The 21,073-nt window shown below is 41.9% G+C and overlaps 2 protein-coding genes across 5 annotated transcripts; both read right to left on the bottom strand.

Annotated features, from left to right (window-relative positions):
* Positions 1 to 82: 82 nt before the first annotated feature.
* Positions 83 to 15,401, bottom strand: rusc1 (RUN and SH3 domain containing 1). 3 transcript variants are annotated; one of them, XM_068324590.1, is made up of 13 exons: positions 15,320 to 15,401; positions 10,032 to 13,351; positions 6,930 to 7,775; positions 5,796 to 5,918; positions 5,613 to 5,689; positions 5,377 to 5,394; positions 4,962 to 5,136; positions 4,571 to 4,676; positions 4,402 to 4,448; positions 3,829 to 4,328; positions 3,527 to 3,744; positions 3,166 to 3,330; positions 83 to 2,466 (listed from the first exon to the last, which is right to left on the bottom strand). In XM_068324590.1, the coding sequence occupies exons 2-13, from the start codon at positions 13,225 to 13,227 to the stop codon at positions 2,301 to 2,303; spliced, it is 5,637 nt and encodes a 1,878-aa protein (XP_068180691.1). In that variant the 5' UTR covers positions 13,228 to 13,351; positions 15,320 to 15,401; the 3' UTR covers positions 83 to 2,300. The 3 variants fall into 3 exon arrangements, with proteins under 3 accessions (XP_068180691.1, XP_068180692.1, XP_068180693.1); XM_068324591.1 differs by lacking the exon at positions 5,377 to 5,394; XM_068324592.1 differs by lacking the exon at positions 6,930 to 7,775.
* Positions 15,402 to 16,277: 876 nt separating this feature from the next.
* Positions 16,278 to 20,723, bottom strand: fdps (farnesyl diphosphate synthase (farnesyl pyrophosphate synthetase, dimethylallyltranstransferase, geranyltranstransferase)). 2 transcript variants are annotated; one of them, XM_068323826.1, is made up of 10 exons: positions 20,584 to 20,723; positions 19,998 to 20,150; positions 19,766 to 19,906; positions 19,217 to 19,297; positions 18,977 to 19,099; positions 18,808 to 18,896; positions 18,647 to 18,719; positions 17,784 to 17,861; positions 17,568 to 17,702; positions 16,278 to 17,007 (listed from the first exon to the last, which is right to left on the bottom strand). In XM_068323826.1, exons 1-10 carry the CDS (start codon positions 20,584 to 20,586, stop codon positions 16,807 to 16,809), a joined length of 1,077 nt encoding a protein of 358 aa, XP_068179927.1. In that variant the 5' UTR covers positions 20,587 to 20,723; the 3' UTR covers positions 16,278 to 16,806. The 2 variants fall into 2 exon arrangements, with proteins under 2 accessions (XP_068179927.1, XP_068179926.1); XM_068323825.1 differs by lacking the exon at positions 20,584 to 20,723 and having other exon boundaries at positions 19,998 to 20,553.
* Between the last annotated feature and the right edge of the window lie 350 nt (positions 20,724 to 21,073).

Raw genomic sequence — 21,073 nt, 5'->3', positions numbered from 1 at the left:
TGATGGCTAAATATATAAACTGATTGATGAGGATTTTTGTATGCACTTGTAAAAAGAAATAGAAGCGACAAGCAGCACAGGGTTGGTTTATACTGATCATTTTATTAAGTGTATTTACAAACAGGCACATGCAGGAGGTGGACAATGACTGACACTACAGGGGCACTGAACTATATGCAACTGGACACAGGGGATGTCTACAGGCTACATGACACCAGAGAGAGAGGAAGAGGAGGAGAAACACAACTCATTACACTAACACAAATGAAAGTGCAGGTTGTGCGGGTACACAGATGTGCTCACACTGCCTTCACTCCCACACATGCTGCCATGTGCGCTCACATGTATTCACAACATACGCTCAAATACATAAAGAACCCAGATAGAGGCTTTAAATGAGTCAGATAGAGCTATTCCTGTCAGTCCACTGAAATTTACATCCAATAAATAAACAGCTTTCACACAAATGCATTTAGACCATCACCTTACAGTTGAATAAAAATACAAAGACAAAAAATTGACACTTTTTTATGTGTCAACTGGTATTTTATCTTTCTCTAGACACTATTTCTTGTAAACATATATGTATTACTCATTTGATGGCATTTAATTGTGATAATAACTTACAAGTTATTCGTATTGGTTTAACTTTATGTTATCACACAGTTGACACAGTGCGAGTAACGTCATGCTACATGGCATTGACATAATAACATGAGAAAAGTTGAACTCTGCTTTTCCCTGAATGGGTTACAGTGGAACTCTCCTGTGAAACGGGTGTCCTACATTGCCTTCCCTGACCGGTTAAAGAAAACACTGTTAACTATTTTCTATTGTTTTAGGCTTCAGGTGCCAGCTTGCAAAATTAAGTTACAATGACTTCAAAACAGATGCATAGTCATCGGTACAAAATGCAGAGATTAATGATAAATGTATGACACAAAGCAAATTGTTTCTCACTTGCAACAATATTCAACATCACTATCAATCACTATCATTAAGGTTAATGAAGGGAGAAAAATAAAGATGCTGAGGTACAAGGTGAAGACCAGCCACCAAACCTACAGACTTTACAGAAGTATTTATGGGTTTCATCTGTGATTCTCTTAATGCATTAAATGTCAAGTCAAATAATCTTTCTTTAATTCCCACACATGTTGGGTTTTGGACGAACAGAATAGAGAAGCTACAGATCGCTGCTGTTTGTGTTTTATTTTCTGATGCTTGTTTCAAATATTTTTTGGAGTTCATCATTGCACTTGCATACAGTGTTTAAGGTATCAGGTTAAAATGAATGATTCTATGATATGACAGCAATAGATAAAGCACAAAGGAGGGAAGATGCTGGATTTCACACTGAAAACAGAGTGCTACTTACTTACTACATCATTTTTTTCCCCACATGTATGAAAACCACTTAGTAAAGTTGCAGATGTGTGGATAAAGAATGACTATCTGAAATCATTGTGACCACAGTATGTGGCTTGTGTTTTAGCAATTGCTTTGTCTTATTCTTTTATATTTCTGTCCATCTTGGTAATATCTCAATTTATATACCTATACATATATATATTTATATATATATAATTTTTATGTATATTTATACAGTCAAATATAGAAGCAGAAACATGTCAAACACACATGAACCACGCGATAAAGGTGAGAGGTCAAGAGGGGTAAAAGGTCATTAGAACACAGATCTACACAGCTACAATTCACTACATTACTACGCAGTATGCAACAGGAGCTACAGCCAAGTACTCTAACATGTTTTCTCCACTTGACAACCTACAAGCTCGACTCTCTACAGCTGACAACTCCAGATGATAATGTGGCTTCTACCAGGCTGTCGCATCCTCGCCACCGGCAGCCACTGATCTGAAAGCGCTAGTGGTTGATTGCACAGGATATCCACTGTGATTATTTTTCATATCAGTAGCTAACATGTTAGGCAAAAAATGAGAAAAGGACATTTAAAGGGATACTTCACTCTGGGAGAAAAGGTTTTTCCAGTTCACAATTACACTTGAGTCATTATCATTTTACACCATCTGCTGCATCCCTGCTGCTGAATGGGAATGTAATGGGAAAAAGCTCCCATGCACTCTTAATATAAGAGGGCTGCAGACTGCTTCTGATGCACAAAAAGCAGAAAAGATGGTGTTCTGCGCTCAACTCAAACTCAAACCAGGCACACGTGAAATATCCCTTTCAGAGTCTCACCATAACTTCTAAGTTGTATGTCCAAACTATATATCGTTTTCAATTACTGATTGAATGCAACAGTTACAGAGCTGAAGTCACATGATTAAGGAGGTGTAGCCAATTGGTACCAGACCCTCTTTTTCACCCTGACGACAGCGAATCCAGTCTTGATCGACTCCACCTAGAACCACAAGTTCCTCCCCTTTGCAGAAGCTGAGCTCTGAACCTGCTCCAGTGTGGTCACACAGTGTTCGCACTGACCTGAGGACAGACGGAAAATAAACGTCAAACACAGTTCCTAAATGTGACATTACCAAATCTTGGATGACTCATAACGAAGGGTTCAGCACGATCTGACTGTCAAATTATAGAAAGAATTTTATTTTTAATCTTTGATCTTCCAATTAGGGTGATCAATATTTTATAAATTCAGAAAGGCCCAAAGTGTTATACCTAAACTAACCTGAATCAATAATTCATTCCATTTACAGTGAACCTTAAATTTGATCTTAGAATACTTATTTGCTTACATTATGTCTATCTTTTTTCATTTCAATTATTTATTAACAGTCCTTATTACTATTCTGCATTTTATGATTGCCAAAGCCTGATGGCTGTGGAATGGAATACAGTGTGTGTAATTTTTTCAAACTTTATTTGAGGAACTAGAAAAAATATCTAATTAATGAATTTGATGTTGCTCCAATACATTATGATCTTAGATCATCATGACACCACATCAAAACAGGACTATTATTGCACGACATATCAGGAATCAATTATTTAAAATCTTTAAAAAAAACATTTAAAACTGCATTTTTAAGAAGTTTTTGAGTTGTCTGAAACTTGTAAAAAAATGCCAACTTGTCAAAAGTTGAAATTTCAGTTAGTGCTCTGTGGTACCAAAGGCCCGCAACAATGCACATATAACCTACAGTATATCACATTAGGTCTATGTACCTGAGTGGCATGGGTTTGACCTTCATCTCCATTACATTGATCTCTTTCTTTGGATCTGGCTCAGAGTCTCCTTGGGGCTCTGCTGCCCTCCTTATTGGGGTGGAGTTGCTGCTCACCATTCGGGTCAATGCTGTGACACCAGGAGTCAGCCACTGAGAGGGACGCCTGTGAATAAACAGGGGAGAGAGAGCATTGTATAATTGGGCTGGGAACTATCACAGGCAGACACTGTTCATGCAAATGATTCCTCAAAAAAACAATCGAGTACATCAAAATCTTTAGGTTGTCTTATACTAGCAGCAGGCAGGACAAGTGGGTTGAAATCCACTGTTGTTGAAATGTGCAAAATTCATCGGCTAACCTTGTTGGAGGTGTGTGACCTGGTGGGCTGTTGGGGCTTTTAGAAGCTCCAAAGAGCCGCCCCAGGCCCCAGGGCACCTGAGCAGCATTGCTGACAGGTGCAAAGTCACTCCCTGCTTGGTCCTGCAGATCAGTCTTCATCCCCTCTTTTAGGTCAACCAGGTTCTGACCCAGTCTGCCTCCCCAGCGGATGACAGCCCCCCATCCCTGCTGGATCACCTGTGAATAAAAATATTCAGTCCTGCAGGAACACACAAATTTAACACAAAACTTTACAGACACACAAAAAGATGAGCAGCCCACCTGTCCTGCTTGCTGGGCATAGCTGTCATCAATATTAGGAGGAGGCAAATCTCCAATTTCCTTTTCTTGAACCCATAGCAGCTGAGGACTCGTCTGCTCGAGAGCAACTGAACCCTTTAAGGGCGCAGCACAGCGATGTGTTGACTCTACTGCTGCTCCATTCTTTGGATTTGCAATTGGTGACAATTTCTCTTTGGCAACCTGATGTTCTGGGCTTATGAACTCTACTCCCGATAGGCTTTCAATATGCCTACAATCAGTGATTTTGGATTGGGGCCTCTCTGTTGAGACCTGAAGCCCAGGATTTTGAGAAAGTGGACTGGGAATCTCTGGACTGTGATTATGTGGCTCTAAATGGTGGTGCTGGAAGAGCAGGTCGAGGTTAAATGTGAGCAGGCTGAGAGGCTGCAACATGAGTAGCAGCTCCTCAAACAGAGGCTGGCAGGTGGTCAGTGATAAACGCATGAAGGAGTTGGGATGGTAATATGTTTCCAGCACATCTGAGGAGAAGAGAGATCACAGTTACATACGTTTTCATCACTGAAAGTGAGGTGAGCTACTGATGATACATACCGCTGCAAGACTGTAGGTGAGACAGCCAGACATCAAGGAATTTGATACTAGAAGAAAAAAACAGAGAAGAGCATTTTTTTGTTATGATTTGGTGGCATACGAATAAAATTTGATTTGAATAACAACTATTTTTAAACTACTATACTTTAAGAAGGGAGCCAGTGCTTACTTCAGTAGGCCAAGCAGGAATGCATTGAACCTGTGTTTGCTCTGTCTGAGCTGGGGCAGCTCTCCAACTCGAACTTGAAGATTGAACAAGGCCTGTGTTTTTAGACCTTGAAAAATACCACCGGAAGAAGAGAATGACATCAACAGAGGAATTTACAGAAGTGAGCAAAAAAATTGCAATGAAACTTGGCACTCAGACACTAATCAATATCTGCATGCTGCTGTAGTTTAATATTCAGCATTTTAGACACTAAGATCAGCAAATATTGACTGAAATGTAAGGAAACGGAAAATAGATTAGGTCTGGGGTTTATCATTATCATCAATGGTAAAATACAAATGGAATTAATGGCGCAGAAATGCAACTTTCCCAACAATCCTTTGCGTATTACCTGGTTTGGTGGAGGCCTGGACTAAGCCCCAGGCAGAGTTTGGCCTCCTGCCTGCAATCAAGTCACTCTGGTGAGGTTTTAAACCATCAGTCAGCAAACTATGCAGGGCAGGGCAGAAACACTGCAGCACCAGACGACCCAGAGATGGATTTATAGTGCTGTCTCCTGATAAAGCCTGGGAGGACAGGAAAAGAAATGAGAGGAAAATGGGATAGAGAGAGGAAGCAGATATGTGGTGATAAGGAGAGACAGGGGAATAGACAAATAAGGATGACTCAAGAAAAAGATATGATACACATAAATGGGAATTTGAAAAAATGGGATGATGGGAGTTGATAGGAATGTCATGGGGGAAGCAAGAAGTTTGGACATTCTTAATAAGACAAGATTGGGTTATCTAAAGATACTATAGTACCTTGTTAACTGAGAAAGACTGAGGAGAGATATAAGAAGACACAAAAAGTCAGAACAAGAAGGAAGGGAGGGAAAGCATTTCCATAGTTCAGCAATGAAATCAGTAAAATTCAGTTTTCCAATACAAAGAGCCAAGAGCTAGAGTGATATGACAGAAAACATTCCTCAACAGAAAATCAAACAACATAATGCCAATGTCAAAATCCCAACTGTACTGTAAATCCATCAATGACTGACCTTCTGAACCACTGTTCGAGAAGAACTGAACTGGGCCACAATGGCTTCTACTGCCACACTGACTGCACCGACCAGAGCTGCAGAGAGGAACAATGGTCTACGGTAAAGCTGGAATAGGCTTAGACAATAGGGGCAAATATACCCAGAAAGGCAAGTGCACAAACAGATCAGTAAGAAGCACACCTTTCTTTTCCTGCAGGCACTGAGTAGACAAGACCAGACCTCTCATTGGATGCTTCACATCTTCGCCCATCCAGGATGTTGTCGTCTTCGGTACAGAGCCAGCAAATGACACACTCCGAACAGCTAACAGTCACAGTAAAGAGTGATTATTTATTGAAAATGTAAAAATATATTCAGGTTCAGCAGAAAATAAAAAAATCATCACATAGAGTAATGTTGTTACTAAAATATCAAGATCCATAGCAGAAGCAGTGAAGCAATGAAAAGCATTGAAGTAGGCAGATAAAAGCCGATGGTGTTCTTGACAATAAACAGGGTGTGAGAACAACCTGGAAAATTTAGTTTACTCTGGTGAATTTGTAACATCTGTACTTGTGAAGACAACTTTCTACGTGCATCAGAGATGAATGAGATCTCATTCATTATCTTTATTCACTGTCAAACACACAAACACATTCACACATATTTTTAACACACATCCACGGGGTTGATCTATGGGGGGAACTGCTGTGTGCGTTACTACATCAGACAGGTCGGATACAAGTTTAAATAGATATATGTATAAAGGGCAGGTGTTGGGTGAAACACACATAGATAAAAAGACAATACTGAAGATTACAACATCACACTATTTGGGATGTGCTTGGCATGAAATGCATGAGTCCATTTCAACACATCGTGCAAAAACAGAAATCCACAGGTCGACAAAACAGACGAGACTAACAGATAAAAGAAAAGAGACAGAGAGATAAAGTAACACCCTCTGACAGGAACAGCTGGTAACTTTGTGAAGGCTCATTGCAGATTTGAAAGGACACTGTTGATAAGTCATATCAGATGACCTGCAGGAAGCTGCCTTCTGATAGATAGAACAGGTAGTTGCCCAGTTCTTTCACATCTGCAATTCGCCCAGGTTGAAAATGTAGCAGAACTGTGAGGGCCAGAACTTTGAGGGCACATAGGCAGAGAACAAATACTGAAAGAGAACAGTGAGACACACATAGAAAAACAGACAGACAGACCAACAGACAACAGACAGACAGACTGACAGACAGACATGCATGCAAGCAAGCAAAATGTCGAGTAAAAGAAAGTGTACGATGCAAGGAGAGAGAAGAGAGAGAGAGCTCTTACTCGTAACACGTGACTGCGGAGGAGCCTGGTAGAGTTTTGGGGGTAGGGGGGGAACCCTGGGGGGTATAGGCGGGTAGAGGTTTGGGTAGTAAAGGGGAGCAGCTAGGGCAGGCAATGTGTGAGAGCGGGGGAAAAGCGGGGAGCTGAGACCGGAGCGTGCTACACCTGGAGGGAGCTCTCCAGAACGCTGGGGAGGGGAGAGGGCTCCGATTGGGGAGAGGCGAGGAGGGGTACCCCGGTGTATGGGGCAGTTTTTAGGGTGGTGCAAGTAATATGTGGGAAGAGGAGGAAGCTCTTTGTACATCCTAGCCTTATTGCTGTTGAGGTCTGTGTGTGAATTCTTGCATTTTTCTGAATACAAAGAATCCATAGTGTTGGAATATGTCAACATGACATCAATGTTTTTGTATGGGGTGGTGCAACCTGGAATGTCTGTAGTGTAACTAACAGACTTGTCTGCCTCAGCCTGTGCGCCATTCTGTTTCTCTGAGCCACTGCAGTAGAGTGAATCAAAATTGCTGACAGATTCAGATGTTGTATCCCTGTGTGTGTTTAAGCCATTTCCATTATCGCAAGGAGAGTCACCAACAAAATCAGCCGGAGATTCATAGTTAAACCCGGCATTTAAATCAATGCTGGAATTATCTCTGTGGATAAAACCTGAGCTGGTAGAGGGAGCCCGCTGTGTGTTGCAGTTTTTATCTGTGGTTTCCCTTCCTACATGGGTGTGAGGTCTGACATCTGCAGAGAGCTGGGGGTTACAGCAGCCTGTAGCTTGGGAAGGGAGGGCACTGTGCAGGAAGTAGGGTTGGGAAAGTCGAGCAAGGGAAAGTGGGGGAGAGGAAACTGCTTATTGGAAAAGGAAAACAGGCCAAAATGTGTGAGGTGCAGGTGTTGGGACAGTAAGGCAAGCGCACAAGTAAATTCAAAGGAGCAAAGTAGAGAAATGTACAAACAATGGAAACAACCAAATGGGATGGATAGATGAGGAAAAAAAACCCCAAGGTGGATTTAAAAAATGTGGCAAAAGATGGGAAGGAGAGAAAGATGCAGAAAATGTTAGTGTCTGTTGAGAGAAAAATGCACATTCATGAGTGTATTCTGGTAGAAATCCTCATCAAGTATCATGAAATAAATCACTTGAACAAGTCAGACAGTTGATTGACGATTATATATTGGCAGTGCGTGACCGTTAACGGAGTAGATTCATGAAGAGCAACAACCACAGCCTTTTATTTAAAATGGTGTACGGACAGAGTGGCCAGTAAGAATTCTGTCAATCAGCCACAAATTCACCAATGACAGCATGAGGAAAAAAAGTCATCATCAATTGCAGACATTAATCATGTTGGGATCCTCACTGAAATGTATTATAGCACTTCCATTTGCACTTGCACTGACAGCTATGAACATGTCAGCACGGTGAGTGTCTGTCTTTATTCTATATGTTACTGCAGTGCTTTCCTGCCATTGTCTCTAATGGATCACCTTCTCTCTTTGCCTTATGTTCTGCCTCTGCTCCCACAACCCCATCCTCCCCTATCCTGTAGTACAGCATACTGCTGAGTCAGCCGGCTAATAGCTGACTTAATGCTTAATCATGTCTGTCTCTGTGAACATTCATAGACTGTGGTGACACAATTCTCACTACACTATGACAGACTGTAAGGCTATGTTTCCAAAACTAGCCGGAATGAAACATTACCTTGGTAAGACTTGAGCTGACTTCCAACACAACAAACCCACGGCACTTCCTGTTTTTTACGCTGCTTCTCAGCTATTGGCTCACGTACGAAGATCCACCCTTTGAAGTCTTAAAGGCATACACACCACTCCTGGTGTGTCCCTGTCAGCTATAGCTGCAGCATGCAACTCATTTTTAATTCATGTGACTTAACAAATCCATGGTAAAGTCTAAAAATAGAAATAGACAAGATCGTTCAATTACAGAAGTTCAAATCCTTGTAAAATTATCAGCTAGTGAGCATTGGTGGAGAATATTGGAGTTGAACTTCCACACTAGAAATTGACAGCAGTAATGTCTGTGTTGCTGGATGCAAGCGCAGTATGAGATAAGTAACTTGATCTGGGCTATCTGTGCAGCTCTAGGGAGCATGGGTGTGGGGTGAGCAGAGAGGCAGCAAGAGAAAACCCAAGGTTGATGGGATTTAGGACCAGTAATAAGGCAGGGAAAGAAGGACAGGAGTAACTTTTTTTAAATACTGTAATGAAGGGTAGTCACACACAAGCAGTGCTCAGGGTGTGAACTGGCACCTCTCCAGCTACCAGTTCACACTCCATACTTTTAGTCTACTCTGGTCTTGAACCGGCTATCCTCCAGTCCCCAAACCAAAACCTAGTGGACTGAGCTATTGCCACACCACTAGTACACACAAATAGAAAAAATGAAGACAGTCCAGCTGAGAGTTCGCAACGCAAAAGCCGGAAGAGAACATAGTGAGCTCTGTGGGCAGTCCATTCCCCCCCTCCGTTTGGACTGAAGGGTGGATGAATAATTAAATAAGCCAATGATGATATCACAATCTGGAAAGCATTGCAAGAAATACTGTCTGGAAACTTTCCAATGTCTTCACTCTCCTCAGATTACCTTCTTCCTCTACACTGTCTGCATTCTTCCTCTCTAACTGTTGCCTGTGTTGTGTTACCAGCTTCCACTGTCTTTTTGCTTTTTCTGTCAGTGAACTCACCCTCTGCTAACCACCTACCGTTATTTATCCATCATATCATGTATCATCCTTTTCAGTGACTCATGCCTATCCTCCATCTTTCTACTGTCTTTCCATACATCAGTGTAAAAATATGAGTCAATATTTTCCCCTCCCTTGGATTTGTCTCTCTTTATTGTACTGTTCAAGGATAGATACTGCGTGTGCATCACTGACCAGGTAAAAGCTGTTCCCCATCTGTTTTTGTCCAATATCTGTCTATTCCAGATTAGTAGTGTAAATTATAGTGTTTCGATGTGTTTCCAAATGTCATACAAAACACCTTTCCAGATCCCTTCCACTTACAATTTACTATAACCCAATTTCTGCTTTGTCTATCTTTACAACTATCATCAAAATGAAAATTGAAACTCACCAGAAGTTCTTGATTCAAGCGTCCTTCCTCCGTCAGCTCTTCCTCTCACCTCCACCTCATCTACCTCTTTCACTTCTTTTCCTTCATTTTCTTCCCTTTTAATGTCTTCACGCTCCCACTCCCTGCCCATGGTCCACAGGCTGCTGTCACTGACTGAACAGCCAATCTTCTGTGACGGGCAAAGCTCCAGTTGCCCACCCTCCATGTCAGCCCTCTGGAGCATTTCCTTCAGAGCAGCCATTGAGGTGAGGGCTGGTGGTGGTTGCATGAATAAGGCCTGAGCCTGTGAGGTGTATTCCCATTGGTTTCCATCATCACCTGCCTTCTGTCTTCTCCACCTCAGGTTGTACAATATATCTGGATCTGGAGTAATAACTGTTGGATCTGGTTCCGGGTCTGTGATTACTTTTGTTGGGGGTGACGTGCTCTTGTTGCGAAATCGAAGCTCTTTAAAAGTTGTCACCCTTGGGGCTAACCCTGGAGGTGATGCTGATGAACTTATCTTCTTTTGTGTATCCATATGGCATTTTCTCACATCCAAGGGTGGAGGCTGTGGTGGACCGTCACAATCTGGTGTAAAAGCTATGAGCCAATCAAATCGCTCAGGCTGTGCAGAGTTGGCAGGGAGAGTGCTGCTTTTGGTGTGTTGCAAAGATGGAGGGATTGGAGGTAATGGCCGGGGTGGAGGAGGAGGCGGAGGCGACTCAGGTAACTGAACAGGATATGGGAAAGACTCATAATTTGTGTTCTTTGTTTTGGTTTCATCTATATAGGTAGAACCAGTGCTGTAATAAGACTCAGGTTTCAGACCACTGTTCCTCTTTCTTCTCTTTGCCATTTCAGTGAATGATGTGGTTCTTTGTGTGTCTTTGCTCTCCTCTCTCTTTTTGCCGTCTTCAGCTATATCTAATTCTCGATCACCATCCAATTTCTCTTTTCTGCACCATCTATCTCTAGGAATCAGTGCAGTGTCACATTCCGTCTCCTCTTCCCTTGCTTTAAAACTGAACTCAAGTGGCTCCACAGATCTAGACAATGTAACATTATCTACTGCTCCCTCATCCTCAATAGCTCCAACACAAACACCAAGTTCTGGGCTGAGTTTAAGAAGTTCAGCTTGAGTCAGTCCAGCAAGCATCAGTAGCTTCCGGATCTCTACATCCAGGGCATGGAAGGAGGGGGGAGGTGGTAGGGCAGGTGGTACAGCAGGAGGAGATGAGGAAGAGACTGAGATAACTGGGGGAGGAGGTAAAGGTGGGGGACGCATAGTAGGAGGAGGAAGGGAAAGGGGAGTCTTTTCCTGTTCAGCTTGAAGAGCAGCAAGTCGCTGTGCCTCTTTCTTGGCAAGGTGACGCCTCCGAGGTGGAGGAATTGGAGGAGTTGGGGTAGGGATTGAAGGAGGAGGAGAAGAAGTGGTATACAGAGAGAGGTAAGGGACTGGTTTAGAGGTGGGGAGAGGAGGAATTGATGGTGGAGTTGGGGGCAAGGCTTTCTCACACCTGAAGGTGGTGAATGTGGGGGATGAGGAGTTAGGGGAAAAAGTAGATAATGTGGGAGAGGTAGAGACTGCCATTGAGGTCGTCTCCCTGCTGATATTGATGTAGGTGTGAAGGTCGGAGCTCACACTGGCATGACGTGCTGGAGGTTTAGGGGGTCTAGGTGGTGGCTCAACAGGGGAGGGAGTTAGGGAATCGGGAACAAGAGATTCATCACAGTCTGATGGAGCTGTGAGGTCAACGCCTGCATCTGAAAACTCCTGAGAGACTCCCATTACTGTTTCATGATTTTTATATAACTTCCAGGGAATTTCAATGTTGCCCATTTCATCCATGACGTCCGAGAGATCCTGCTCTTCCAGATCTCCCAGATCAAATCCCTTCTCGTGGAGTCTGGCAACGTAAGCCAGCTTTATTTCCCTGTTCACCTTCTCCAAGCGATCAAGATGATCCAACCGATCTCTCAGGACATCCCAGTGTTGTTCCCCCTCCAAATCCCAACGAGCCACTTGGATCACTTGGCTGAAGCGCTCCATTTTTCCAAACTCCCCTACAGATTCCAGAAAGTCAAGTAAACCTAGTTTACTAATCTCTGAATCACCTTTGATGCCTAAGTAGTCAGGGGAAGGAGAGTCCAAGGCAGGGGGATAGCCCTCATCTGGGGAGCAAGGCAGAATTGGGGAATGTGATATTAAGGAGAAGGGGTTGCGGCTAAGATTAAGGGGTGGAGGAGAAGGCTGGCACTCAGGGACTTGTGGAGCAGAGTCTTTTTGGGGGGATGGAGTGATGGCTAGATCATCTTGGTCATTGGACGAGCAGAAGGAAGTGGATTGATCCGCACAGTCCGATTCCAGATCAGAGCAGGAGCTAATGGATGTGGAGGAAGATGAGGTTGAAGACGACAACCAGAACTCCAGAAGGGAGGGGGGACAGTCACAACAGGAGGGAACCAGGGTGTCATCATCTTCATCATCATCATCAGTCTCTTCATTGTCATCAATGTCTCCACCACTTTCTACTTCTTCTCCTTTTATATCTTCCTTGTTGTCCAGATCGGTGCTTCCATCTGCATTCTTGCTTTCATTTTCTGCACGAGCAGCAGGGCAGGCAGAATGCTCCAGTTGGGCCTGCGCTTGGAAAGGAGGCTTAGACTCCACCTCTTTCTTCTCCTGCCTCAGGGGCAACTGTGGTGGAGGTGGAGGTATAAGCAGTTGTTGTTTGAGGGAGATAGTGTTGTTGTTGTTGTGGTTGTGGTTAAACATACTATTGTTGTCTTGTGGGGAGCGGCCATCACAGCACAGACATGGGAGGCTTGGCTCGTTGCAGTTAGGGTCAAGTGGGAGGACTGAGGGTAGAGGAGGAGGAGACGCTGCACGAGCAATTTTGGTCGCCACAGATGCACGAGTACTCCTTGGTTTGGGCTTGGTTGATTTGGAAAGGGTCGAAACTTGTTTTTGGGAGCTGAACCTGGACTGGTTCACTGGTGCCCGAGGCTGAGTCCCTGTTCTGCTCCTGGCGGGTGCAGTGGAGCCTTTAGTAGCCTGGCGAGGAGATGATGGGGCAATCATGTTGTTGTTTTTTTCCTCCCTGTGAAAGCCAGGGCCATTGGACTTTGGTGCTGCTAAGGTATTGCCTCGTCTGCTGGCATCAAGGTGGCGAGACTTCGAAGCCCGAGTGGAGCAGCTTGAGGACTGCATCATGGAAATGGGACTTTTTCGGATATGGTGATATTTCTGTTGCTATGGAAACAAGTGTTGTAAAGGCTGGACAGATCCAAACTATGATGCGCCATGACTGTCACATTCTGGCTTGACTCCCAAGATCCTGGAACATCAAAGAAGATGTAGAATGAGTAACAGTCACAAGCAAATACAGCTGCCTTACATTTTTTCTTTTTCCCATAGGTTTTCATTGGTCTTTGAATTTAAATCCATAATCTGGACTGCTGATTTAAACCGGATTGCTTTTAGACACAGGACACACACACACACACACACACACACACACACACACACACACACACGCACACACACACACACACACACACACACACACACACACACACACACACACACACACACACACACACAGACTTTCACACACTCCCATCAAATAGCACATTATTGGGTAATTGTGAGTAATTGTGAGTAAGTCTTCCAAACGGTTGAACTTGCTGAAACTATGTCTTTTAATAATTGCCATACTCATTTCTTCTGAAATTTATTTTGAACTTTACATAATGTACTTGTAGAACCAGCTAGAATTTTTTTTACTTCTGAAAAAGGTCTGTATAGTGATAATTCAATTGGAAAAGCCTGGCAGGAATCAGGCCTGGGTGTGTCGAGTTTAGCTGTAACCAGTTTTATTGCTGTTTGGTGGGGGGGGTTAATTTAGTTTTTAAGCAAATATATTATCAAGGTTTGGATTTAAGATTTAGATTCTTAAAAATTTCTTATGAAATGAAATGCATGTATAAAATTATTTATACTAAAGAAATTAAACTAGCATTTTATTTTTAGACAGACAGCCTTTGTTTAATATTGAACAAAAGAGGGTTACAATATTTTTCCACAGTAATGTGTATAGCAGACAAATTTTACAATGTCATTTCTTCCAACATTGTGCAGCCATATTTCTGAGAGACATCACCTCAGAAACCTAAACTCGGTAATCCTGAAAATAATTAAATTGTTTTGTGATTTCCAACAAAAGTGCAATACTGTATATAATGCTTTAATGTTAAACAATTTGGCATCCTAAAATATACATAATGCATATATACAAATATACAGAACAACCCAATCATATGCATTCATCCACTGTAGGTTTTCAGATGTTCATTCACATTCAAACAGTCACCCACATAATTATCATGTACAACGATCCCGTGAAAATAATTGTCTGATAAAGGACAAGGAAAACAATCATAGCTTGAGAGCTGTCACTGATCATCTCCAACATTCATGTTCAGTGTCCCTGAGTACTGATACTGATGAATTTTCAGTAGCCAAGCTGTCTCCATCTTGGCCAGTCTGTTCTTACAATCTGATAAGGGGAAATAAGATTTGGATCAAAAGTAGCAAGGCTCAAAAAAGCCACCATAACTAAAGCCACATAAAAGCTTATTTAACTGGAGCATGAAATGGACTAATTAAGTAGTGCTGAACAACAAGGAGCCTGCCTTTTAGATGCCCATTTACTGTGGGCTATTGCTCATATTCCTCCACAGTGCCCTTCATATCATTAAGGTACATAGGTCTTGCTTGCTCCGGACCACTTCAGCAAATAACAAAGACTTGATGTGAAACAAACAAATAAGCAATAAACAAAAAAAAAAGATCTTCATGCCATTATATGTAATTCGACCCGTCCGGTGTATAGTGTTACCCCTGCATGTTTTGATGCTACACCGCTGATGGAGACAGGGAGGATGAGAGGAGGAGAGAGAGGGAGGGGGGAGGGGAGATGGTGATGAGGAGGTGGAGGGGAGGGGGGGGTACCTCCATCCCCCGACTGCATCGCCCGAAGATACAGCACCATCTACCACTATTTCAACTCAAATATTACACATACAATTTAGATTACAAATAAAACAAGATGACAACGCCGAATGCATAAATACATAGGAGAAAAAAAAGATTATGATGTTATCGTATAATTGTATTTGTCTTTATCTACGCAGACTCCGGGTGGGAATAGGACGGTTTCTTACCGGACTAGGGTATGCACCATGATTTGAAAAGACATTAAATATAGAAATTCTTTGCAAAAATAAATAACGAGTCGACTCACGATCAAATTCGGGAAAAGATGGATGATGGTCTCCATCGCATCGGGCTCTTTCACATCCTGCTCCGTATGGACGCGAATCCTTCTCCAGCCTCAGCATTTGTCTTCTCGCGAGAATTCAAACCCCCCCCACCCCCCATCCTCCCCCAAACTATCACCATCTCCGATCCTAACCAAACCACACCCATAGCTTGCTTTACCACTACGTGCAACATATACTGATTTTATTGTAAACTTTATCTCCAACAAAGTTTTGATCAAGTGTTCCTTTTTTAAATTCGTCTTTCACTTTATTTCTTCTGATTCATCCTGTTGAAAGAAAGAAGTTTACTTTATTAATCCCTCAGGGGGAAATTACAAAGTCACTTGGTTAGTTTGACAAGTATACAGGGCCCCTGAACACACGAGCACACCAGGGGGCCTGTAAGCATGCAGTTAGTACAATCACATCACTACACACATCAGGGAGGCAGAGTGACGGGCAGCGGCTTCGAAACGGCTTGTAGGGGGGACGGTGCCTTGCTCAAGGGCGCCTCTGCAGTGGCTAGGAGGTGAGCTGACACCTCCCATTGTCAGCTCACACTCCTGGTGGCATCATGGCTGGGGTGATCCGTCTATGAGGCATCTGCTGCCCCATGTTGTCCCTCATTTAACTGAAGACATTGGACATGCAGCAAACTGTGTCTTCAACAATTCTACAAATATATCAGGAATATTTTTGAAATATCAACCTATACATTTCCAAGAAATAGTGAATACTTTGAATATGACATTTTCATTTTTTTGTGATTGAGATTCTAAACTTCACATTCAATTTACTAGAACAACTTCAAATCCTCCCATTGTAAAGGCTGGAATTTAGTTGTTTTTGGATGTGAAATGGCTGAAACGGTAAAAAATAGTCTTGTTCATGTTCTGTTTTGTATATATGCTAAAATAACACACAAAAACACAAAAGCAATGAAATTAAAGAATATTAGTGTCCATAAATTATTTATTAAAATTCATATCCAGTTCAGAACATGACAGATGCCTTGCAGCAATGTAAAAAATACAGAATAATTAAGATGATCAGGTTTGACATCTGTCGAGTTGTGTTATCCAGTTATATTTATACTTTCTCTTTAGGTGTGTAATCAAAGCTATTCCTACAACACCAAAATATATTTCAGCTGTTTGATATGGATCTACAACCTGCCTTCCATGTTTTAGGGCAGAATGGGTAAAACAATACATAAATGGCCTGGGTTCAATAAATAGATGACATGGGACAACTGTGACAAGTTCTTGTTGCAGTATCTACAAAGCTTTCAAAAGATTAAAAAACCTGCTTGTATGAGTTCTAAATGTCTTAGCCCAGGCAAACCTACAAAACCTTCTACAAAAAGGAAGGCAAGTTCATTTGTGCATCGTGATAAAAGTCTAAAGAAAGTCAGGTATTTGCACTAGACACTAGACCTGTGACCATCATTCCCTCTTTTCTTCCTCTCTCACTTGTTCCTCTTGTAGATTTTCTTGGCAAAGATGAGGAAGACTGAATGAGGAAGGTTTTGAGCATGACTAGCGATGAGTTTCTGCAGCCTCTGATAGCTCTCATCTTCATATCTCTGATACAGTGTTGGAATTTGTAAGTTGTTGTACAGTGCCTTGACCTTTTCCACACTGGTGTCATCATGGCGCCCGTAACATGCCTGAGGAGAAGATGAACATGAAATCCAGTTAATTTGTAAGTATCACAAGTAATGGGCATGGAGGGTTTTAACTTAGTTCAAAAACTTGGCTTAAAGGACAAAAACAAGACTGACCTATCAACAAAAGGTGAAAACTGAAATCCATTACAGTATTTATTTCTGATAAAGATGAAACCTTTGATATACAACCTTAAACAAACAATTGACAAAAAGAACCACGACAGTGACAGACTGCAATATCATGGCAGACACAATCCTAGTCGGTTTTCCCCTAAATTCAAAAGTTTACCCTGACCTACTTGCATAGGTCAAACATCAAAGCTAGTACTACTCTGATCTACTGTCATTGATCAAAGCACTATCTGCAACGGTTGCAAAGTAGTTTGGTAGACTAACTTACGGACGAACACACAAACGCTGACAATTACATCACCACTTTGAAGTGGGATGTAAAAATGCTTGAAGTGGTTTAAAAAAAACGGTCTTTCTTTTTTAAACCACTGTTACAGAAAACTGTTAAAAAAAAGGTGCTCCAATAGAAAGGGTATCTGTGGTCCCACCTCCAGCTCTGCTCTTTGTTCAGGAGTCATGATTTCCAGAGCCGTCACGACTAGCCAGCTGCATTTATTATCCTGAATGTCCGTTCCAATTTTTCCTGTCACAGCAGGGTCTCCGTAACAGTCCAAGTAGTCATCCTGCAAATGAACCATATCAGGTGGTTATTTGCAGGACAGCATCATATTATTATTCAATGCAAGGCATGTAAAAGAAATTACCTGAATTTGAAAGAACTCTCCCATTTCAAGCAAAATGTGTCTGGCATTATTGTGCTCCTCCTCACTCACAATTCCTGCCTGCAAAAGAAAAATCCTTTAGCTGGTCAGTGTTCAGATTATGTCAGCTTCTTTTTATCCAACCATTGCACACATCACATTCTGTGAACATTTATTTGATGGCATTCTTTAAAGTCATCCCCACTGCACCCGTGGTTTCCGTCATACGCATACAAGGCAATCAGAGACTGCAACATCCCGCGACATCATCACGTTTTTTTGTGCCTCTGGCTTCCTGAAAATGTTGCTTTTTGTTTTGTGATTACAGTATATCTCATTAGGTTTCTGAGATGTGTACCTAAAAAATATAAAAGTGAAAATTTGACTAACTAGTTTTTCAAGGTTAAGGTTGTGATCTAATTTCATCCTCTTGCCTCCCTGAATATAACGCCTTTTGTTTCATCTTTCTATCTTATCCGGTTCCTCAGATATGTACAAAGAAATGTACAAAAGTTGAAATTTGACCTTGACTCAGTTTTCTCAAGATTAAGGTCATAATCTAATCCCCCCCCCCCCAGTAATGTGTTTTTCTTTCATCTTTCTATCTGCAACGGTTGTTAAGATATTTGGTGGACAGACGGATGGACGAACACACAAACACTGACAAATACATCACCTCTTCGCAGAATGTAATTTTAATTTTAATTTTTTTTTTTTTTTTTTTTTAATTTTATATACTGGTTTGATCCCCGAAGGGAAATTAAGACAGCACACTCTAGCTACTGATTACAAACGCATGCATACATATTTGTGAGTACAGGCCCCTGTATCACACACACACACACAAAGGGGCCTAATACACTCACCATGTACATTGCAGCTGCAACTGGGAGGTAAAATGAGTAGAACGCAGTCTTATATTTCACGATAGCTTTATACCTAAAAGATAAGAAGAAATAATTACACGTTTGCTTGGCTAAACAACACTTTTCTCTGAAAATGTTTTCAAGAGCCAAACCTTAATTACCTCTCCATGGAGAATCTGTTGAGGTCAATCTGACCATGGGGTGATGTCATGAGGTCCAGAGTCTGGCCGAGCTCTGTCTGGAAAGAAGTCTGGAACAAATAGAGATGCTTTAAGACCTTTGAGTTGGCGCTTCTGTGTGGACATTTTTATCGCACCAGTTCCTACATACCTCAGTAAATAGCTCCAGTAGGTGAACATAGTAGGGCTGCTCTCTGCAATGTCTTCGAAGTAATCTGTAGATTGACCCTTCTAAAAGAAATGAATCATTGATGGCATCCAGACCGATTCCGTCCTTAAAAACAAACAATTATGATTCACTTTAGAAACTTCAGTCACCTGTAATAGTGAAAATATAATGATCATAACCGCTACACCGCAAATCTCTTTTCCGGACTGTGTTAAGCCTCACCTTCTTGTACCAGCAGGGCTGTCCTCTCCGAGTCACAGAACCATCCATGATGTCATCAGCCACAAGGAAAAATGCCTGAAGCTGCAAGCAGCAGATACACAGTTGTAACGATTGACTCAAGGAACGTAGCCCCTTTGCAGTTTGTCATTACAACAAGACTGTGTGACTATGTGTGTGCACAAGAAATTATGTTAGATCAACACATCTGATGTGGGGTTTACAACACAATTATCAAAATCAAAATAATTCTAAACAGCAATTTTATTGCAATAAAAAATAATTTTTTTGACAAATAAATGCAGCAAGGAGGGGAGGCAATAACTAAATTATATGTATAATACACCACTGTGTCTCTGCTCTGTTAATATCAACTTTTGCACCTGAAATCCTATACTTACGCAAGCAATATGGAGATGAGCACAAGCTAAGCTGTAGAAGCATAAACTTTTTTTTAAATCTCAATTTCTATTCTTCTTGTACAAAAAAATACACATTGAAAATTCAACACATTCCCAAACTTCTATTTAAACAAACCAGGCATGTCATTACCAATTCAATGCACCAGCCAACTAAAAGAGCCCGCTGCACTACGTCCTGTGTGAGCTGCTTGGGTGGAAGAAATTCCCTGAGAGAGCCAATCACAGACAGGCCCCGGTTCCTCTTTCCTCCAGGGGAATTATAAACCAACACCTAGAAGAAAAACATGAATTGTAAATACATCATGCAGATGCTCAGCAGTTTACAGAAGTAATTTTGCAAATGATGGAACAGTATACATCACCTGTCTCAACCTGGTCAGAGCATCAGCAAGTGCAGGGTCAGTGAAATCCCTCTCCGTGAGCTCTGTCACCAGGTCCTCGAACTGGTCTTCGAACAGCTGAGGATCTGACAGCAGTGCTCTCTTGTTTTGCGTCCCATTGCAAATTCTATCTCCCTGGAAAAATGAGGATGTACATAATCTAAGTGCGTTTTGTGGCTTTAGAGGGTAGACAGTCAGGAGCACCGTCCAGATAGCTTTAGGGGCAATAGTGACCCAGCTTAGCAGAGCTCTCATCCCCAGCTGTGCTAACAATTGTACTGTAAATAAACTTCCGTCAAACCGACTGCGACAGAAACATGTACATGAAGAACTGCTCATTAAACACACAATGATCGTAACCGGTAAAGAGAAACAGCTAAGTTAGCTACATGAGCAAGAACAAGCTAAAAGGCATCGCTGTAATTGGCTAGCAAGTTCCGCTGTCATGAAAAAGGTGACGTTAGCTGACGTGAGTTCATATCGTTTCCCAGCATCCAGTCTGGTGTCACGGCTAGCTACTGTATGTCAAAACAAAATGATTTTTGCTTAGGCATAAAACTTTACATACCATAATGATACTATCTTCTTATTTCGGGCTGTCCAGTGCAATGCAACCAAATCGTTTCTCTTTTGTTTCTTCGTCGTGCAGTAAAACCGAAGTCTGTGAACGTCTCTTACCACCAGGATGTGTATGTTGTAGTTCCCGGGCACACCAGTTCGTTTTATTGTGAAGAAGCTGGACTAAATTTCCCACAATCCATTGAGGGTGGCGCGTACAAGCGTGACGTTCGAAGGCTCCATTTGACATAGAACGCTTTGATTGGACGGAAATATCGAACCAGGATGGGCTTTCAGATGAATTGACTAATAGGATTTGTCAAGAGGTGGAGTTTAAGTGGAGCGGAGATTAGAGAAGACAGGTTGGTTCTTCACCTCAGTCTAATTATACGCCTCAGAAATCTGAAAAAGGACCAATATATTTACGCACTATTACAACATGTATGAATATAATTTTCAACTTGTTAATAGGGGGTTATATGAAACTAGTTGGATTAAGA

Source organism: Antennarius striatus, chromosome 9 (genome assembly GCF_040054535.1).
Source record: "Antennarius striatus isolate MH-2024 chromosome 9, ASM4005453v1, whole genome shotgun sequence".
NCBI classification, from domain to species: domain Eukaryota; kingdom Metazoa; phylum Chordata; class Actinopteri; order Lophiiformes; family Antennariidae; genus Antennarius; species Antennarius striatus.
This window is presented reverse-complemented; position numbering and strand designations above follow the sequence as displayed.